This window comes from Anastrepha obliqua, chromosome 3, assembly GCF_027943255.1.
Source record: "Anastrepha obliqua isolate idAnaObli1 chromosome 3, idAnaObli1_1.0, whole genome shotgun sequence".
Taxonomy (NCBI): Eukaryota; Metazoa; Arthropoda; class Insecta; order Diptera; family Tephritidae; genus Anastrepha; species Anastrepha obliqua.
The window spans coordinates 144,561,995-144,585,659 of NC_072894.1; the positions used below are offsets into that span (position 1 = coordinate 144,561,995).

Consider the following 23,665-nt stretch of genomic DNA (forward strand, 5'->3'; position numbering starts at 1 on the left):
AGTATTTATGTGTTTACAAAGCTATACATACATACAGCCCGCGAAAAAAATATAGCACCTCAACATTCTGACCCAGTTTGACTATTTTTCTGTTTGTTTAATGTTCATTATTTTTTCATGTCCTCATTGTCTACCAAAAGCCACATAAGTGCAAATTTCCTACTTTTTACTACAAAACGTATAGGTACTAGAAAAATTGGAGCAATTTTCATCAAAATTTCAAATGTTTTAACCACAAAAAATCATTTCTTGGATTTGTTATATGGAGAAAACTCACAACTCACAACTCGACAAGGAAAAAATTTATAAAATACGTGCGGGATCCTCTAGTAACTTACAACTCGCACTTAACTCAATTCAATTGGCTATAAAGCTGTGTACCAAATTTTTTTAATTCTGCTTAAAAAGTTTGAAATTTTGATGAAAATTTGTCGAATTGTTACAAAATCTTGTACAAAGTTTGAAACTTGTATCTAGCAATCGGATATTTAATATAGAATAAACAATCTATTTTTTTTTAAATAATATATGTTAAAAAATAAAGCAATGAATTGTCAAAACTTGTCAATATGCTGATGTGAGGGCTGTATGTGTGCACATAGATTATATCTACATATATGCATGCATATGTACTTGTTTTAGCAGGAGCATATTTATATGGTATACTCGTAGTCGCCTACGATGCATGTATGTACTTAAGTAATGTTGAGTGTTTGTGAGGCAGATCGTAAATGAACTTTTTTCTGTGGACTTTGTTGATTGATCTCAGCTCAAGCATACTGCCTTTTTTAATATTCTTTCGTGGCTTATGTATTTATTTAAATTACAATAAAGCCCGTTTAAACTGCTTTAAATCGCCGTCCATAACTTGAGAGAAAGAGAAAATAATAACAGACTAAGCAATTTGGATATTCACCTCATAGAGGATTCATTATTTTTATTATTTATAATTTTATTTCACCAATTATTTTGATGCTGAAAGTAAAGTAGTCGGCAGAATCTAAATCAAATTTAGTTTTAGTAACTTTAAAGGCTTTCGTTTTTATCGGAGTTGGAAGATCAGCTTGCTTCGTTCAACTTTCAACGATGTTTTCGAAATAATAATAATACGTTCGGGTAGCAAATAAATATTTTCTTGCAAAAATGTTCTTCGTATGCCTTTTCTTCAAAGTTTATTTTGCATTTTCCGTAAAATAGTTCTGCACTTCAAACATAACTTACGAGAATAAAATACAAATATGTATGTATGTATGCCTTTCAGGAATTTAAAAATCAGTTCGCTTTTATTTATGTACTGTTTGCCTGTTTGAAATCCCCAATCTCCGAAACAACTGAATTGATTGTCATGGCTCTTTAACTGGTGGCTAGACATACATAAAACAACAAAAAAAAAAAACATATGCATAGAAAAGATGAATGCGGAAAATGTTTCTTTGCAACAAATTTCTTTGAATAAAATTTTATATTTTCAGCGGCATCAACGTATGCTGGTGTTTATTTTTGTCGTAGATTTTGTTTTTCTAATTTCCAACTGAAATGAACATACAGTTAGTCACTTAAGTAAGTATATACTGGAGATATCTGTATTGTTTCCGCTATTGTTTCTTTGAAATAACACAAATTATAATAAAATGGGATTTTATTCATATTCACAAGGTGAGATGACCATTGGTCTTAAATATCTTTAAGTCGTGACGACATTGATTTCACCAAGCTTCCAGTTATTGCTGGTGTTACTTTACTCCACTCTTCTTGAATGACATTTTCAATTGTTCCTTATTTCGTATCGAATGTTTACGTATTTGACGCTTTAAGTGCTCCCATAAATGTTCTGTTTTCGCTTGTTCTTGTAAAAAACCATTTTCGTACAATTGCAGATGTGTGCTTGGGGCCATTATCTTGCTGGACTATACAAGACACCTCTATGCCCAATTTTAGAGCGCTTTATTTTAGACTATTTTGTAAATGTTTAAATGGCTGTTTAATCTGTACGAAGAACATCGAATTTTACCGCACTGAAAATTTACCGCGCGTAAATTCTAACCCCCTAACCCGTTGAGGGAAATAATTATGTGTGCAAAAATTAAATTTTTGATAGTTGGAAGTTAGAATAATTATGCCTGTAGACTAGTTGAAATAAAATAATAATAATAATAAACCAGACTAAACTAAGCCAGAGCAAGCGAGTAGTTAAATAAATTTTGGTTTTCTTAAAACGAAATTTGCTGATTTTAAACAATCGCCCACGTAATCAACACACTTTGGTATTTTCTCAGCTAACGCTAATTCTATATTTTAGATTACACTACGTAACTGTACAGACTATTATTTGTAAAGGTGGTGATGGCAAATTTTGTGGGTATCCCCTTTTAAACTCCATCCTTTCAACACCTTAATCCAATAAATTAATGTAGAATTGCAGAACTCTTACATTGCTTGCTTTTCAATTTATATTGCCCTTTTATGTACTGACTCCACAAGAGGTTTATTAGGTTTCCCATTTAAGCGTTTTCTAATCGATTTTGATTGTGTTAACTTTTTTGCAGTAGCTCAACGACCACTTTATCAGCAACCTTGCTCAAAAATTATACGTGCCTGGGCACAGAGCTTTTGTATACAAATATGTAAATGCATACAGGGTGTCCGGTGGTAGTATTAGGAAAAGCTGCTTATAAAAATGTTTTTTAATAATTATTACAAAAAAGACAAAGGCGGATTTTATTTTGTGAAAAATATTTCCCTAAATGTTAACCGTTACGTCGCACAAGCTCCTGGAATCTAACCATACGAAATCGCTCCAACAATTTCTCGCAGATATTTTTACGCAAATTGTAATCGTTACGCGATTGGAATTTTGAAGGGGTAAAGTCTAGGATCCTTCCGCAATATTTCATGCCAATAGTTTTCGGAAGTCTCAGGGCAGCCGCTCTCTTGTGCATAGATTGACGTGGACTATCATGCAAACTTGTAGCGACAAGTTTAATATTTTCAGCGATTAGAGAGAAACTTTAAATTTAAAACCTAATTCTGAAAGAAACTTTATGTTTCCCATAATAAAATTCTTGAGTAAATTTTCATGCAGCAAACGTATAATATTGAAAATTCATTTCTACAAACGAGAAAAAATTAAATTAATATAATTTAAAAATGCAATTAATATTACTTGTATGTGTTTATATTATATAACTTACCGGTGATTGTCAACTCAGAATTTGCTGGCAATAATTTGTCCATAAGAACTACATAATTCCTCATCTAATGCTTCTATTGCTCGATCTATTCCTAAATTCAATGCTTTTAGTTATACTATCTTCTTTGACTTTTCCGTTTCAAGCGGAACTTTCTTGAATCTGTAAGATTGTAATTTCTTAAACAAAATAAGCAAACAAATCTTGCTTGCAAGTAGACTACAACTGCTTCAATTTACTGCTTTCGATAGGAAAATGAAACATTTAATCAGCTTTTAGAATTCCAGTCCATTATCAAATTACCTTCTTTAAATTTTGATAACATAACACATGGGCTAACACATAGATGGCTCTAGTTTTATTGCAATCACCTTTTTAAGTATTATGGGGACCCGCTCCATCAGAAACAACAATAAACCGATGATTTGCTGATCTCAATATATAAAAAATCCACAAAATCGTTTTGAATGATCGTAAAGTGAAGTTGCATAAGTTAGCTGACATGGTAAAGATATCAAAAGAACGTGTTTATAAGTATTTGACTATGAGAAAGCTCTGTTCAAAATGGGTGCCGCGTGTGCTCACTGTTGACGAAAAACATTGTTGGCCAAGTCAATCAAAACAATGGCAAAACTACATGAATTGAACTTCAAATTTGCAGACCCAAAAAAATGCTCGCAGGCAAGAATGAATGAAGAGGTTATCGCTGAAACTGAGGCCTATTTTGAGGCAAAAGATAAATCGTTTAGTTTAAGTGCAGAAATTGCCATTCCACTCCAGTCCCAGAAAGTCCACTACTAAAACAATTTAACAACTAGCGAAAATGGTAACGAAAGTGACGAAGGAAAAATCGAAACATTGTTGTCGGCATTTTGTACATATTAAGAAAAATATGTATGTACTCATTTTGCTTTGGCGTGTGACCGTTGATTGTGTGTACATAGGTATGAATGTGTATACATCATTTCACATCTTTATGTAGACACTTTTAAACCATTCACAGGCTGAAAATGCACAAGAGAGAAAACTCTAGTACGGGGGGGGCGTGCGTACATTCTTCCCTATACATAAAAGAGTTAGAGATTTAAAGTTTTTTATTTGGAATATTGTTTTTAATTGAAAATTAAATCTGGGCTATCCTATCAGGTCTGTGCACACTACCAAGCGACCCGGCTAGCTTTACCAACCTACAACAAGTGCCTGCTTCTTGATGACCTTATACATAACACAGATATACATAATTCAATTAACTTTTTAATTTGGTTGTCATCGTGTTTATCTGGTCGGTGCTAACAAGTCCCAATTTCACCCTCACAAACGGTAAAGGCAAGATAGCCATAATTAAGGAAAGATGATTAAGATATATAGAAAAGGACAAAGTTTACTTCTTTCATTAAATTTAGACGGATGTGAATTGATAGACAATTTCCGCATGCGATAAACGAGTACCGCAACCCTCAAAGGGAAAACATTGGAGAGCTCGATTTTCTAAAAGAGTAGAGGCAGTAAAACAACACATGACGTCACAAGCAAACAAGGAAACTCCATACCATTGTATGTTGGTAATCCAGTTAAGTTTGTCACTGCAATAGTGCGCCAAATGTTACCGACTATGTTAGAAGCCGCATATGTACAATGGCAGAACTCAAAGCCAATAAAAGTAGGAAAAATTCTACACAACACTCTGAAGTTAGAAAAATTATAAATGTATTCATTGTATATAGGTATCAACAATAGTTTTGACATAAAAAATGTAAACTGTTCACCGTTGACTACAGCGACTGGAAGATCATTTTTAGAGTATAACAACAAGATATAGCGCAGCCTGGTTCTGAGATTTGAATTTTGTATCACTTCTGTTCCAATGGAAGACGCGTACTTTCTTTGGAAAGACCGTCCTTAGTAATACCGAAATAATTCTTGTTATGGTGTAAATGATTTTTAATGGAAAATATTAATTTTATTACTAGTGCTTTGTAGTACAGACAATTTATTATAGATGAATAGTTTGGAAATAAATATCTACCTACGAATAAAGGCAAAAATAGGTATTCCAAAGTATTTCGCTTCGTTGCTTATGTTGCACGCATTGCTCTGGACTAATCCCATTTTGGCTGCGTGATGTGGGGTAAGATAGTGTCCAAGTGTCAGTACTCCAACCAATAGCTTACAGTCTTTCCTAGACATAAAATAAAGTTTGCAGTTTTGGTATTCGAAGTACTTAGCATAATTTTGGCAGTTTTGTTCGGGGTTGAGTGTTGCCATTTTAACTGCGTTTACAGAGGTAGATGCTCATTTATTTCTGTTTCCAAATATTACTGTAAGCATTTATAAAAACTAAATAACCCCATTTATGCGCACAAATTTTAAATATTCAATGCCTTAAGTTTGTTTGAATTTAGTAAAAGTAGGTAAGTCAAATGCAATTTTTATTAGAACAAATTTAACAACCGAACCAGCATGGGAGTATCATTCAGCAAGATTCTTTGGGGATTTAAATGGCTTTCGGCGCAGTTTGGTTCATTTTAGATTCATGCATTGTAACTACTATCAATCAATAAAACATATTTCAGCAGCCTCATACTTGGGGAAAAACGTATATATACATATATAATTGGCGCTCACACTTTGTATTGGGTGATCTACAATTTTAAGCCGACTCCGAACGGCAAATATATTTTATAAGGAGCTTTTTCATGGCAAAAATACACCGGGAGGAGTGAAAAATCTACCATACTGAATGTCTATGATTGCTGTTGACGTTAAATGTGGAAAACCATCCGTCTAATCAATTTCTCGTTAAGATACAAGAAGCTTCGAAGCGATTTTGCTACAAAAACTAGTTGTTGAAACATATCTGCATAGATTTTGATTTACAACAATAGGAGGTGGCTCTACTATCCGGTATGCGCCAACACAAAACACAACTTATACACACATGTATTCGTATATGAAAAAATTTACTCTCCTAACATTAGATTAGTAGCTGCTGTTTCTTTAGAATGGGACGCATAAGGGAATGCAGATATGTATGTGTGTATGTACTCATATGTATAGCATATACCTACATATAAATACGCATATAATTCTGCTAGTACGTGCACTATTTTAAACCCAGTATTATTTAAAAATGAGAAAAAAATGTGCATAGAAATAATCAAAACGTGATTGCATAGTTTAAAATTTTTCCCAAATAAATACAGACAAGTACAAATACATTCTCTCGAAGGCTAATCGAAATGTGCATTAAATAAGTTGAGATGGAGCAACAGTGCCTTCGCATCTCAAAACGGTGAACTCATCACTTCTCAACTCATTCATCATAAAATGAATTCACAAAATATGACGAAGCTGCTGACGTTTTACGCCTGGCGCTACTTACTGCTAATATCTATTTACGAGTAATTCCGAACTAGTTCCGCGCGTTGCAATCTTTTTATTCTCCTCTTATGGCAACCTGATTCAAATTCAATTCCTATTTCTTTTAAAATACAATACATCTACATATAAATATGTATATGGAAAACCTGATGATAGAAGAATGGAATATGGAATAATAATGGCACCTTGACGATGATGTTATTGATTTGCGTAAAATTTGCCTAGAGCAGCCACTCCGCAATTAAAATGAAATTTCATTTGCTTGCTCATTTGCCACGGTGCATCATACAAATGTATGTAAAATAAATGCGCTCTAGATCATATCCACCGTTTGGCAAGCCATTGTAAATCTGACATAAGTTAATTATGGCAAATTTTACGAAAAATGCGAAATATTCTTCTTCGCATTGCCCTGTGGATTATGTTAGACCCATTAAAAAGATACACGTGAACTCAACTTATTTGTAAACTTAAAATTTGTTTGCTATATCATAACATATGAGTATAATTGCGTTTCAGAGAAGTTACCAAAACTTTAATTGAAAGGGCACTTTTTTAAGGGGGTTTTTTTCTAGCAAGAATAACCTCATTTTGTACTGAAAAAAAGTTAGCCAGCACGAAAATGTATTATCTGTCAGCAGAAACGATGAAATGGAAAATTTAACAACAAAAATGTGAGTATAAATGTAAGTACACCTAATTCTCTTTTTACACGATGGATACGTTCCCGAAAAATTTGTGTAAATAGAGAATTAGGCGAAAACAATATTAAAAAATTCGTTGTAGAATTTACTTCAGAATTTATGTCGTACTTACACATTTTAATTCATTAAATATATTATAAGAAATAAATTATTAAACGGTGAGAGCAAAATCTACCGAGTCTCACAGACTTTTCCTGAGACTAATTTTCAAAAACGCTTCGTACATGCGTCGAAAGATCTCACTCACGAGTATTTGCTATGTAAGATACAAGAAAAATTCATCAAATATTAAAGATCGTGTTAAAACAAAACAATTTGTGTAAAAAAAGATTTTATTTTCTAAATTGTGTTAAATCCAAATCATGTAAAAAAAAGAGAATTAGGTTTATATTCACAGTAATTTTTTTGGGCAACATAAAAATTTCTAATATTCTGTTAAATCAAAAAAATAAAAATAAAAAATTTAGAAATCAAGTAAAAGAATCTTAAAAGAGGCAGGTATTTTCAAAAAAACTCATAAGATGACAAAGAAATGAATAGTCATTTATGTATATATAAGAGCACGTGAAAATAACAAATAGATCAGCTACTGCCAACAACAGAAGAAAACAACAATAGAAGTAAAAAATACAAAGAGCGATACAAAAATTATATTATGTGCTCGGCTTGTTTTGACAATTTCATTTTCTTGTTGCAAGTGCTGGATTGCAGCAATAGCCTACAATAAAATAACAATACTTCGCCACTGCAAGAGAATTAAGCAAGAGGTAAAATAAAAAGGAAATGGTAAATGACATGAAACGTAATGAGGTCTGCACCTCTTTAGGATGGGATTGTGGATTTGTTTTATTTGTTGTTTGGCAGAAAGAAAATATAAAATTTGCCTCTTGAGTTTACAACTACGACCAATTAAATACTAAGTTACACAGATTTTAAGTTATCTGCACCCAAAATCTATTTGATGTCGTAAAAAATAATCATGCCTCACTAGACAGCGAGGCGTATACGTAACCATGAATTCGACTACCATAGATAGGCAAATCTGCGTACTGGTAGAGATGAACAGCGGCACAGAAGGTAAAAAATTGTATCTTCATCTAAACGACTTCAACACAAGTCATGTGTCTGAATGCCCATCCTCCGGGCGTGTCTACCTATTAGACAATGCTTAGTTACAATAGAAACCAGTGTGCTAGTGTTATGCTTAAATTAGTTTTGCAGAAGCTCTGTGCGTTTAAACTTGTAAGTCGGCCACAATTGGCGGACAATTCGGCCGGTCGACTTGCTACGCCTTTTTCGTTTGCTGTTCTTACAATTTTCTGAAAATAAGTAGCGTGAATGTCTGTAAGGGTTTGCCATTGCCTGTAGGTTCCTTCTGGTTGTGGCCTGCCGTGTGGTGGAAATATCACTGCTTGGCTATCAATGAAAATGTAGATATCATCTTAATCTGAAAAATACTGCAATAGTCAAGAAGCTGAAGGAGATCCCCAGATGCTGAAATATACACCTCCGCTCACCCTACCCTCGAGCTTTCAGTGAGCTGTGTATACATGGATGGGCTCACCCTGTCTAGTCCACTTAAGGCACGACGTTTATGACCGTTGTAATGGCAGATGTGGGCGGAATCGCATAGTCCACCAGTCCTAGAAGCTCCGAAACACCAGTTAGGATCTTAATGCGTTCAATCTTATTTCCGGCCTGCTAGCGACATAATTTGCCTGCAGATCTACTGGAAAGAGGTTTAGTCTCGCACGTAATGCTTTCGATTTCCTGTTTCTGTTTGGCATTGCTCCAATTATGAGAACAGATGCGTGTCTTTGGATCTTGTCAGAGCTTTTAGTATTCACACCCTTCTCAAAGGCATTCTACCACACTACAATACCATAACAGAGAATTGGCCTCGCTGTATAGAGCCAATGTATTATTTGGTGTTCGATCCTCCCATCTTTATATAGGGTGGGCCATGTAAAATTTGCTTCGGCTATAAAAAAAAACTAATGAATATTTTTTCAAACTTTTTATTTTATTTTGAAGATTGAACATTGTCATTTATGAATAAAAATAATATTGTTCAAATGACTGCCACGACTGGCTTTACAGTAGGCCATTCGATCAACTATTACACCAAAGTGACAAATTGTTGGGTAATATTTGTTGAAGTGCACACAATGTTGGAAGGTTTTTCCCCGAGATTGCTATTATAATATCATCGGCGTATGAAATTATTTCTTCCCCACTGTACTCAAGTTTTTGAAGGAGTCTATTGATTCCCAGGTTCTACAGCTGTGAAGAGATTGCCCCGTCCTGAGGTGGGTGTTAGACGTTTCGCATTATTCTGCGCTTATCGTCCGCCCGATATATAGACACTACGTACAAAATCACTTAGCTGAAACTTGGCAATGAAATTTATCTTTTTGTTTTTATTTTGTTATTCCTACATCATACATCTGTCATACTGACATTTAGTACATTTTTTAACAATTAGTTAGGAAAATTATTAAATATATTTCATCATGGCCAGTGCCAAGACCAATAGAGCGATTACATTTTAGGAAAACAATTACATTTTATATAGAACAGTTATTTCAGCATACGAGAATTAATATTTAATTTAATAGGTCAATTGGTCGGTTTCTCTTCAGACGTCGTAAAGTTCTTCTTTCAAGTTGTGAGAGTGTATTGACTTTTCTATTTTTGTGCTGGTTTATTTCGTTAAAATACCTTGTTGATATCGCTTTTATTTCTTCGTCGATTAATGGTATATTGAACGTAGTATGGATGTCATCATTTTTTGTGTACCTGTCGGACATTGTTATTATACGTAAGATTTTTGATTGTTGTCGCTGTACTTTGTTTATGTGAGTTCTTTTTGCAGTTCCCCACACTTGAAGTCCGTAGGTCCAGATTGGTTTAATGACCGCCATTAGCCAATGCAATTGTCGAAATTTTTCCTTTATTTGTTTTATTTTCTTTTTGATATGATCTTTCCAAGTTAGTTTTGAGTCCAGATGGATTCCAAGATATTTTGCAGATGTTTCAATTTGTATATTTTTATTGTTGAGCTTAATCGGCATAGCAGCAGTCTCTGTTCTTGTCGTAAATATTACTTGTACAGATTTGACCTCGTTTGCTTTTAAACTTCATTTATCAAACTTCTGTACATTGTTGGTGTACATCTGTAATTTTGTTGTTGCGGTTGAGAGGTTTTTGTCAGATGACAATAAAATTGTGTCGTCTGCGAATGTTGCTATAGTAGAATTAGTTTCGTCTGGCAGTGGTATGTCAGAGGTAAATAAGACATATAGGAGTGGCCCTAGAACGGTGCCTTGAGAAACTCCTGCTGTTATTGGATGTATATGTAGGTATTTGTCATTGTATTTAATGTAGAAGCATCGGTCAGTAAGGTAGCTCTTGATAATTAAATAATAGTCGAGTGGAAATGTTGTCCTAATTTTATGCAAGAGGCCTTTGTGCCAAACTTTGTCAAAAGCTTTTGCGACGTCCAAAAATACAGCAACGCATTATCGTTTATTTTCCATGTCTGAAATTATTTTTTGTGTAACTCGATGTATTTGTTGGATAGTTGAGTGTTTTTTTCGAAAACCGAATTAATGATTTGGAATGATGTTTTTCGTGTCAAGTATTGGGGTAATTCTGTCATGTAAAAGTTTTTCTGCAATTTTAGATATAGTCGGAAGTAGGCTTATAGGTCAATATGAAGTTAAAGCTGTTGGGTTTTTACCCGGTTTTGGTAGCGCAATGATTTCTGCGACTTTCCATACTTTTGGGAAGTATTGTAAGCGAAACATTGCATTAAATACGTTTCTAAGGAATAGGTAAGCCTCAATTGGTAGCTCCGTAAGTGCTTTGCCTGTCAGCATATCATATCCGGGTGCTTTTTTATGTTTAATTCGAGTTTTGATGCATAATATCACTTCTTGTGTACTTGTTTTTCTAATAAATCACTTATTGGTTTATTGGCCCAACTTTAGACGGAGCTTACCATAGGTATGTATCAATGAGTGCTACTTTGTTAATTGGCTATTTTTGTTCAATGTTTATTTTTGCTCTGCACCACTGAGTTTAAATGAGTGGGGTATTTTAAATTGTATGTTATAAAAAGTGCCACCAGCTGCGCATATACCCGCCTTGCTTCTACATCTATAGGCTTCATAATAATATTTTAGTGGCTTATCGAAAATTAAGAGAAGCGAAAAAGAAATAAAGTGTGGGAGAGTTGTAATAACCTTTCATCGATTTTTGTTGGGTTAAAGCTCACACTGTTTATTTATAAGGCACTACATGAAATCAGGCACTGCAGAATGAAAATGTGAAGAAACGCAAAGCACGCACACTACATATAGCAGACCGTTAACCATATCAATCAATAATAATAGAATATTTAAATGGTAAGGCGGGATGTAGCAGGGGTCAGATCCTAGCACGTGTTGTCTGTTTGTTAAGTCTGTGCTTTTGCTAGTAAAATGTTAAATAACAAATGAACACGAAAATCAATAGACGTATTTAATTTTCAATACAAATACATTTATTATACTATATACTTTTATTAAATGCGGTTATGCGCGAGTATATTTTTGATCCTATATTATCTTCAGCCGTTTTTCGCGTTGTGATGAACTTTACGGAGAATGGCTCAACCAATTTTAACCAAACTTTGCCACATTGAAGGAAACAGACACATGTGGAGAAGCTTTGTAACTATGTTTGGTTAAAATCTCCTTTACTTCTTCGTCAACACACAGTATACACGAGGCATCGTTCTTTTTAAGCGTGTGGTTGTTATTGTAAACTGTTGCATGGAGCGTACATTTTACTCACATATGTACAAGTTAACGCAGCAGTATTTATGCCTAAATTTTCATTCCATTACATACATTTCAATGCAATGCAAACATACATACATATACATATATTCATACAGCAGTGGCTGCACGCCTGCATTCGCATAGAATAGAAACATACAAATTAGCAGCCACAGCTGTAGCTGACCGCCTACAATAATTAATCGTAACACAATGCTGCTGTGACTAACTTAACACTTTGCTTAAATACTTCTTCTTTAAACCCACACTTCGGGATAACCGAAGCAAAACCGTTAGCTCAACGAACCTGAACAGGTCGTCGCTAAAAAAGTACTTAAGCAAGGCCGTTTTCTTAGAAGATTACCAAAAGTTATCAGTAATAGTGCATAGTGAAAGTAAGTGTTAAAACTAACAAGAAAGCGTTTTATTTGGTAAAGTGTTCAAGTGAAGCAGTTTCCAGGCATCAACCAAAGAGATAAAAAAGTGCGTCAGAAATATTTAAGAGAAGAGATTGTTTTCACATTTTCCAACGATATTTTCACGAAAAATTTACAAAATATATATTAATTTTGCAAATGATTGATAACAAGTGAAACAGTGAATAAATGGTGTGAAAAATACATACAACAGAAATCGGCAAAAATAATTAATATTTTAGAAGTTTTTACTTAAGATATTTAAGAAAAGAGATTGTTTTCACACTTTCCGTATATATTTTGATAAAAAATTTCAAAAATATATATTTTTTTGCTGATCATTTCCCATTTCTGTTCTTTGTAATTTTCATTTCAACGCGTGCTCACAGTTCAATTATATTTTTAAAAGATGGCGCTAACAGTATGTTAATTTGAATTCCAGTTTAAAAACAAGAAAAGTAGCAATCAAGAGCTCAGAGTGACATAAAGAAGACCACTTTGATTCGCTAAAAGAAATGCCAAGAGGTAGAAGACATGCTAACATCGCACGTAATACACGTCACAATAGAAATGCGCAAAATCACAGACAAAATGAAAGTGTTGAAAATCATGCTGATAGATTAAGTCAACAAAGAGATCGTACTAGGTCACGTTCTCAAAATCGGCCAATAAATATCAATTCTGTCAATTTGAATGGTGCAGCATTTCAATATAATCCACAACTTGATTATTCATCTCACAAATACGTTGTCATTGGAAGTATGGATAAAATTTGCGGATTTTGTCAAGCATTGAAATTCAAAACTGAAACAGGAAAAGTTCGTTTACCAGACATACAATATCCGCCCGAACCATTAGCTACATTATTATCGGGAACATCACCCGATTCCAAACATTTTCTTGAAAAAATGTCCACATATAATTCATATTTTCAAATGACATCTTTTGGTGCTGGAAAAATTATAACCGATAACTTCATGCCAACGTTCAAGGTAATACATAAATTTCAACGTTCAACAACATTCGCTGACACATCTAATAATCATTAGATTTTATGGACACAAATGATGGCTTTTTTCAGATTCAAGGGCAAGCATATCACTTAATAGATTCATTACTACCACTACCCGATCAAGAGACAAAATCTTTCCAAATTTATTTCATTAATGACAACGATGATGAACTTGAAGCACGGTGTGCATTTTCCAGAAATATAAACAGAGTCATTATGAGAGAGTTATAAGATTTATTACACACACACAATGTTTTAGTGCAAAGTTTTAAAACAACAATCGAAAGATTGTCATCTGATAATCATAAAATTAAAATTGATACAAATAAAACGCCTGCCGGCGAACATCGTGGAAGATACAATCAACCAACTTCAAGCAACGAGGTTGCAATTGTTATATCTGGAGATGAATTTCAACCAAGAGATATTGTTTTGCAAAGAAGAAATGATACACTGCAACGTGTTAATGAAACGCATCGAAAATATGACGCATTACAATATCCTCTTATGTTCTGTCTTGGTGAAGATGGTTATTCGATTGATATAAAACAAATAAATCCAGCAAATGGTCAAGAAACAAATAAAACTGTAAGCGCAATGAATTATTATGCATACAGAATCATAATAAGAGAAAATCAAGAGAATCACATTTTAAAATGTCGTAAATTATTTCATCAGTATATTGTTGACATGTATGCGAAAATAGAAACAGAACGATTGAATTACATTAGATTCAACCAAAGAAAATTACGCTGTGACGAATACATACATTTACGAGATGCAATTAACAACGATACCAACGTTAATTGGTCAAACATTGGTCAAATGGTAATATTACCTTCATCGTATACAGGCAGTCCAAGGCATATGCATGAATACGCCGAAGATGCAATGTGTTATGTCAGAAATTATGGTCGACCCGACTTATTCATAACTTTCACATGCAATCCGAAATGGGATGATATTAAGAATCATTTATACCTATACTGGGCAATCAGCTACTGATAGGCATGACATTACTGCAAGAGTGTTTAGACGAAAGCTACAGTCTCTAATGGATTTCATTGTAAAACTTAAAGTTTACGGAGATGTACAATGTTTCATGTATTCTGTGGAATGGCAAAAAAGAGGCTTGCCTGATGCGCATATTTTGATTTGGTTAAAACAAAAACTAACCACAGATAAAATTGATCATATTATATGTGCTGAAATTCCAGATATAAATGAAGATCCAGAGTTACATACTACTGTAACCAAAAACATGATTCATGGACCGTGTGGTACGTTAAATCAAAATTCTCCTGTATGGTTGATGGTAAATGTTCAAAAAACTACCCAAGGCAATTAATTGCTGAAGCAATGACTGGAAATGATGGATATCCATGTACCGTAGAAGATCACCAGAAGATAATGGAAAAACAGTCACTGTGAAAATAAATAATCAAGATGTGGAGATCGATAACCGTTGCATAGTTCCGTATTCCAAATTATTATCGAAAACATTTAACGCACATATAAATGTTGAATATTGTAACTCCGTAAAATCCATCAAATACATATGCAAATATATCAATAAAGGAAGTAACATGGCAGTATTTGGAGTTGTAAATCGAAATGATGAAATTACTAAATGGGAAGATACGTTAGTAGCAACGAAGCAGTTTGGAGAATATTATCATTTCCGATTCATGATCGCCATCCAGCTGTTATTCATTTGTCAGTCCATTTAGAAAATGAACAAAATGTTTATTTCACTGAAAATACTGCTCAACAAATGGCCGAACGACCACCAGCAACAACAGTAACTGCATTTTTCAACTTATGTGAAACAGATTCATTTGCAAGAACATTGCTTTATTCAAATATTCCTAAATATTATACTTGGAATGCATCATCAAGGTCCTGGGTACGAAGGCAACGAGGAATACCTGTAGATGGATATCCAGGTGTTCATTTGGGTGATGCAATCGGACGACTTTACACTGTGCATCCAAGTAAAGTGGAATGTTTCTATTTACGTTTACTCTTAGTTGATATTCCCGGCCCAAGATCATTCGAAAGTTTGAAACAAGTTAAAGTTTGAACAAAGTAATGGTTGTACTTATCAGCAAGTATGCAAAGAATGAATTTGCTTGAAAATGATAATCAGTGGGATGCAACTCTTATGGATGCATGTGCAACAAGTTCTCCACACCAAATAAGAACACTATTTGCCATCATTATTGCTACATGTTTCCCAGCCAACCCAAAAGAATTGTGGAGTACTTACCAAGAATACATGACAGAAGATATCCTACATCAAGTACGTCGCATTACTGCAAATCCAAATTTGAATTATACAGATGAATTATATAATGAGGCATTAATTAAAATAGAAGACTTTTGCCTGATGATTGCAAATAAAACTCTGAGTGAGTTAGGTATGATCGCACCAAATCGTCCGATGCATGATGCATACAATGCAGAATTAAGACGTGAAAAAGAATATGATCGAAATGATCTGAACACATTTGTAACAACAAACCTACCAAAATTAAACACAGAACAAAGGCAGGCATATGACACAATTATAGACAATGTTGCAAATGAAAGAGGAGGAATATTCTTCTTAGATGCACCAGGTGGGACTGGAAAAACGTTTTTGTTGTCGTTAATTGTGGCCACCATTCGATCACAGAATAATATTGCATTGGCGTTGACATCATCTGGAAAAGCGGCAACTTTATTGGACGGCGGTCGCACTGCACATTCTGCATTAAAGTTACCATTAAATATGCAAGTAAATGAAGAACCAACTTGCAACATTTTTAAAAATTCTGGAATGGGAAAGGTTTTACAAACATGTAAGATTATTGTATGGGATGAATGTACGATGGCTCATAAAAAATAACTGGAAGCCTTAAAGAGAACACTGAAAGATTTTCGAAATAACACAAACATATTTGGTGGTGCACTAATTCTATTGGCCGGTGATTTTCGACAAACTTTGCCTGTTACTCCCAAATCAACAGCAGCTGATGAATTGAGAGCGTGCCTTAAATCTTCTAATCTGTGGAGATATGTTCAAAAACTCACATTAACTACTAATGTTCGTATGCAGTTACAGAATAATCCAACAGCTGTTGAATTTTCCGAACATTTGTTGCAAATTGGAAATGGACGAAAGCCAATTGATAAGAATACAGGCATGATCACACTTCCAACTAATTTTTGTACCGTAACAGAATCAAGAGTACAGTTAGTGCTAAATGTATTCCCAAATATTGCACAAAACTATCGAAATCAAGATTGGCTAAGCGAGAGAGCTATATTAGCTGCCAAAAATGTCGATGTCAATGAAATCAATGGCAGTAGTTTGACTCAAATTCCACGTGAAGTTGTCACCTATAAATCAATTGATTCAATCACTAATCCCGACGATGTAGTGAATTATCCAATTGAATTTTTGAATTCACTTAATTTGCCTGGCAGGCCACCACATCGTTTGCAATTAAAAGTCCGCGCAGTGATCATTATGTTGCGAAATATCAATCAGCCGAAACTATGCAATGGAACAAGATTAGCAGTGAAACGGACAATGAACAATGAAGCAACAATTTTGAAAGGCAAATTTAAAGGGGAAGATGTTTTGATTCGGCGCATTCCAATGATTTCAACAGATTTGCCTTTTGATTTTAAGCGACTTCAATTTCCCATTCGCCTTGCTTTTGCTATTACAATCAATAAGTCTCAAGGTCAAACACTTGAATTATGTGGAATTGACCTAACTTATCCATGCTTTGGACATGGGCAACTGTATATAGGATGTTCTCGAGTAGGGAAACCATCGTTACTTTATATTTATACACCGCATGAAAATAAAACCAAAAATTTTGTGTATCAGAAGGCTTTAGAATAAGTTGTTAGTTTACAATCATTAGAGTAAGTCACTAAAATAAATAAAACATTGTTATTAGAATAAGTCACAAAATAATGGCCGAGCATGAATTAAATGATGAAACAAAGAACACTTTTCATTTATATTTTTCTTTCACCCAGCGAAGCGGGCACTTACACCCTTTTTGGGTGTTTGGCTGAGTTTCCCCTTCTATTTGTGGCGGAGGTTTGCTGTTGTCTGCTGAGTGACGACAGCCGTTAGAACGCACGAAACTTCAAGCCTATGCACTCCTGAACGATAGTCACGCACTAACCGTTCGGCTCCGGCAGCTTTTTTGTCTTAGAAGAGAATATTAATCATTTTCAAAATAGTAGAAAATACTTTACTGCAAATTCTAAATCAAAGATGTTATCTATAGCTGCTCAAAATTTAACATTTGATGAACCACCTTTATAAAGCTACAAATTTGTAAAGCTGTCAAATTCGGAAGGAAGTTTATCAGATGCCTCTATTATTTCTTCAAAATTGAGACCTATTTATGCGGATATGTCATCCAATACACTAAGTTGCGATATCTACATCGAAGAGGTGACAGCCATTTACTCGAAATTATGATCCACTCATACATATGTCAGCAATGACATTGAATACATAAAAAATAAAAAGATTCTTAAACTATCTCAAAAAGAAAACAAAAAACTTTCAATTGCTATTTTTGCGCTGATGTAACTACCTGTTGAATATGATTTGGTGAGCGCACATTTAATAAGATTTTTTTACTTCGTTTTGCCCTTTCTGCTAGATAATCGAAAACTCATCTCTTTTAACACATTTTTTACCAGTTTTATTTGCTCCTTCATCAACGGTGCAGCAACCAACGAAATTCAATGAAGACTGTAAAAGGCAGTTACCCAGTATGCCCATTTCCGAAGACTTTTTATTCGTATTTTTCACAAAATTTAACCATTTTTTATTGCATTTCAAGTGAGCCGATTAATTCGATTTCAATAATTTTAATACGATAGATTTACAAAGAAGTAATTCATGTCACTTGAAATTTGGAATTATTATTATTTAAAACCAAAATTCACTCTAGTTCAAATGGCACGGAAAAACTGGAATGCTTTTGAAAGTATTTCTGTGTGATTATTTAAGTATAGGTGAGCCATGTAAAATTTGCTTTTTGAATCGGCTATAAAAAAACTGATCACTATTTTTCAAACTTTTTCTTTTATTTTGAAGATTGAACATTGTCATTTATGAATGAAAAATAATATCGTTCAAATGACTGCCACGACTGGCTTTACAGTGTGCCATTCGATCAACCCAATTTTTAAGCACATTTTCGATTGTTCTGGCTCCAATTTCATGAATGGCAACTTCGGTTTCGTGTTTTAAAGCATCAATCGTCTCTGGATGGTTCGCCTAGCATTTGTCCTTAACGGCTCCCCACAAAAAACAGTCCAACTGGCTTAAATCACAGCTCCGAGGCGGCCAATTGATATCGGAATTTCGGCTGATTATATGGTTTTCAAAAACGGTAGCCAAAAGTTGGAGTGTAACTTTGGCAGTGTGACAAGTTGCACCGTCCTATTGAAACCAAATTATCGTAACCGCCATTTATTGTAACCGCGGCTCCTCCCTCATTTTCGAAAAAAAATGGCCGGATGATGCCGCCAGACCAAAAACCGCACCAAACAGTGAATCGTTGTGGATGCATTTACTTCTCTACAGTAACGTGTGGATTTTCTGAGCCCCAAATCCGACAATTTTGCTTATAGACGTAGCCACCGATGTGAAAATCAGAAAAGAAGAAGAAGTCTCACCATTTTGGAAATAGGTTTCCCAATTTCGTTCAAGCGTATAGCGTCCCATTTCGTAAATTCAAACCTTTAAGTAAATTACCTGTCATTTGTGTTACCATTCTCAAAAAAAATAGGTGGTTCAAAAAGCAAACGCTATACGGCCCACCCGTTACATTGAAAACTTGACCAGTTAACTTTTTGAAACTTCGCCGTTTTTCTTCAAATTTCCTTTGCATACATACATATTTATGGAGGTACATATACACACGTATCTTTTCTAAAAAGAATTTCCAATCTCTCTGCTGGCGCAAAATAAGCCTAACTGCTCTCAATAGATATCCAAATCAAGATAAACCTTTAATCAAATACATTTTTTTCATATTTTCTAACCTTTACGTAAAACAAAATGCAAACCAGTACAGCTTCTTACATCTCCCTACCTGGCAGGCATCTTACATCTCATTAATAAACTGGCCCAAATAAAGAGACAATTACCACTAAGTGAACCACGTAAATACTGTATACACACGCATATTATGCAGTAGATTCGAAAATAGGTTTATTCTAAGCTAACGAATTGTCTTTCTGTCTTATCTCATTACAGCTGAAAACATACATTTGGACGATTTGTACACACGATATCGCCAACGATTGCGCAAGTCCCTCTTCAGATCTGGCCTGTTGATATCGCTGATGGCATGTGTGGTCTCTATAATTATTGGTGTCATTTACGAGCAAGTAAGTGTCACATGCACAAATCGAAGCTCGGCTAGAAACCAATGGCTTCTTCATTGTGGGAGTTACAAGGAAGTTTAGGCACAATGAGATGCTGACATTCACTCCATGTGATGTATGCACGTACAAACACACTTTCAGACTAAAACGTGTTTCGCGTTTAACGGTTACATACTTCTTTGCTCATCTTCCTCATTTACTGCTTTCTGTTAATTTTGCTTTTCAGGGTTTGCTTCAGACGTGTCTCCTGGCGCTGGCTGCCATAATATCTGCGGGCATATTGACGGCGCTGCAATTCCCGGCGGTGCTTAGTTCGCCCGCAGCCGCATTAGCATTTGCTATTGTAACCACTTTCTCGCTGGGGACGATAGCAGCAATTACGGGTGAAAAATTGGCGCCATTACCATTATTTGCCGTTTTCTTAGTAAGTATTACATAAACATTTAATTTTACATTACTTACATACATACATATGTACGTGCCTACATATGTACGTGCGCATACATACATACTCGCATGTAACAGTTATGCATGAGTTCACCATGGCGAACTAGCGAGTGTGTGGATTTGAGTAGGCCGTTAGATGTCGTTGCTGCCTCTATGGATTATTAAGTTGGTTTTATGTTTGCAAGTGATTTTGGCAATTATTATAGCCTTCGCTTATTTCAAATAACTTTCTGTCAATTCGGTTAGACAACATTGATTTGATTTCAATGCTGATAGGCATTTTTCTAACGAATACCTGAAGAAGAAGAGTAGATTAATTAAATAGAAATTTAATTCCAAAATGACTTTCTTTTCTTTTTGGTTTTTGTTTGTCAGTAAATTTATTGTATGAATTATGAAACTATGAATCCGCCTCTGAAGTTGTTTCGTTGTGCGGTTGAAGAAAGAGAGTGGCATAAATAAACAATTGGCTCGTACACTTCTGCTAGGTGTTTGGCCGAGCTGCTCCTTGATGTTGTTCCACAAATGGAGGCACCTACAATTTTAAGCCGACTCCAAACGGCAAATGGTTTTTTATGAGGAGCTTTTTCATGGCAGAAATACACTCGGAGTTTTGCCATTACCTGCCGAGGGGCGAACGCTAGCAGCAAATTTGTTTGGTGTGTGGTGCTCGCGGCTTAGAACCTTATCTTCCGAATGGTAGCTTCGCACCAACCCATTCGTCTACGGCGAACCTCCGTATGTATTTTTGCCTCGTTAGCCTCGCACCAACACATTCGTCTAAGGCGAACCTCCGTATGTATTTCTGCTTCGGTAGTCTCACACCAACCCATTCGTCTACGGCGAACCTCCTTATGTATTTCTGCCATGGAAAAAGCTCCTCGTAAAACACCAGCGTAAAACTATATAGTATATCCCTCCATTTGTGAAACAACATCAAGATACGCACCACAAAGTATAGTATTCTTTTAAATCGACATCGTACAAATTTTGTTTGCACGACTCCTTCATTATTTTCTTTACAGTTTTCCCATAGTAAATTGCCGCCAATATCGATTATCAAGAAAAATATTTGTAGAAAATTAATTATTTCGTTATTAATTATTGCGTATACACCTTCGCCCATCTATGCAAAATAAGAGCAGGACAACAGAAAAGTATCAGCTTAGCATTTGCAACAAGGTTGCAAACATTTCTAAGTGCTCCAATATCGCCGCTTTTATTATGTGCCTCGAACAAGCCCCGTTAAATATAAATTCATTAATGCATTTTTATGGCCACGAATTTAAGAAATATTATTATTTTCTTAGGGTATACACACAATGTTACCGATATCCTGGCCAGTATCTGTGGTATTGGCATTCTTCATGACGGCTGTTCACATTATCTATCGCATTACAACCAGCGAGGACTATACGCCTAGCCTACCATTGGTAAGTGATTTATTTGCACCCATAGATGGGGGCAGCGCACTAAGTTTTGAGTTAACTACACTACACTAATAGTACTACAGATGGTGGATACTATTAACCATATTTTCATTGAAACAAAACCTAAATGCATACCACTGCCTCTGTTATAAATAATAGTCATCGTGAAATAAACTTTTAAGTAGGAGTTTAGTGCTAGTCAATTAATATTATTCCTTCAGAAATGGTTCCCACTAAATATTCAGATACTCTCCCAATATTTTATAATTAATTCATTGCTATTTATCAATCTATTTGTTATGTATGTATTATATATATGTATGTTGTAACATATATTCCTTAAAACACTCACACTTTTCGTTGTTATAATGTCAGATAACTTTTTAATTTAGTTAGAATATTTTCAATTCCACTACTGCAGGTTGCAGTTTAAAATTATCATTATACCCCCCAGTGATAATGGAAAAGGGCCCGAATCCACTATGCGCAAACGTCATTGAACAGTATACATTTTCGCCATTATAAAAATTAGTGGGACTTAAAGTTTAGTGCACTATTTTCATCTTTGCTTGTACCTTAGAAAAAATATTGGCTTAAGCATATGTGCATATAAAGGCTCTATTTGAAAACATAAATGCAGGTATATATGTATTTATAAAACTTGCCAATTCTAGAGTGGTGCTAATCTGTACTTGGTGGCAAAAAACTGATTGCTACTTCATTATTAAACTACATTTAATTGGTAAACCTGCAGCTCTCTGTATTTATTTTCCATTTATGAGGAAACGGTCTCTGCATGTTCTCTCTCTCTCTCTCTCTCTCTCTTTCTCTCTCTGATATTCGAAAGCATATTACTTTCAGTAAAAATATAATAACAACAAGACGAGCCACGTTAGACGAGCCGTTAGAACCAGTGTGTGACATAAACTTTATTTAAAACTTTTACTGCTGGGTCTATACACATAATACATACAAATATTAACACTTTGAGCCTGAAATGTGTGCTGTGCAAGATAAAGTAGGCTTTGGTTAATAGCTTTTTGTTCGACAATGGTCACTACTATAAAAACGACAAAAAGTCATTTCGTTGTAATTGGATTGCAATCAATTGATTTACGAGTACTACACCACTACCAGGTAGCATGAACAATATGGCAAGTGGAGGCATAAGCACTATGAAGCATACTTTACAGATCGCACACAACCTTTTCTAAGGATAAATGTACAATGTGAACTACCAGCTGGAAGATTAAGAGTGCTCCGCATTGATTGCTTACGCAGTGTTGGTTGCTTGATGACTAACAAATTTACATACATACATACATATACATTAATAACGTCAATATGTCAATACGTACTTTCAATGAAAAATCCAATTGAACGTCGAAAACATTTTGCATGGCACGTCATACTCAGACATTTTGCGTGCACATAAGCAATGCGCCTAGAAATTGGTTCAATATTACGGTACTCGCCCAATCTTTACAGCTACTTCGAGCTTTATTCCCTCTTTCTCTGCAGCTCTTTGGCGAAATTATCATGTTGGCCACGGCATCCGTTTCCGGCCTTTACTATCGCATTATGTCAGATGCGGCACACAACCGCACTGTTGACGGTACACGAACAGGAATTGAACAGCGCGTCAAACTCGAATGCGAGCGGGAGCAACAAGAGCAGCTGCTGTTAAGCGTCATACCCGCCTACATTGCAGCAGAGGTAAGTAACAGAGTACATATGCACACTCATATTCGAAATTTTCTGTATGCATACACGGACATAGTAATCTTAATATGTATATGCATATAAAGTATGTATATATACATATGTAATATGTACATGTATGAAGG

At 34.9% G+C, this 23,665-nt stretch overlaps 1 protein-coding gene across 5 annotated transcripts in view; it reads left to right on the top strand.

Moving 5' to 3' along the window:
* LOC129243025 (adenylate cyclase type 2) overlaps window positions 1-23,665 on the top strand; it is a 75,100-nt gene that overhangs the window by 18,563 nt on the left and 32,872 nt on the right. For all 5 annotated transcript variants that reach the window (XM_054880056.1, XM_054880061.1, XM_054880059.1 and 2 more), the window contains 4 exons: window positions 19,811-19,944; window positions 20,168-20,365; window positions 21,699-21,821; window positions 23,340-23,534. In XM_054880056.1, the coding sequence (XP_054736031.1) occupies window positions 19,811-19,944; window positions 20,168-20,365; window positions 21,699-21,821; window positions 23,340-23,534 (650 nt within the window). The remainder of the gene's footprint in view (window positions 1-19,810; window positions 19,945-20,167; window positions 20,366-21,698; window positions 21,822-23,339; window positions 23,535-23,665) is intronic.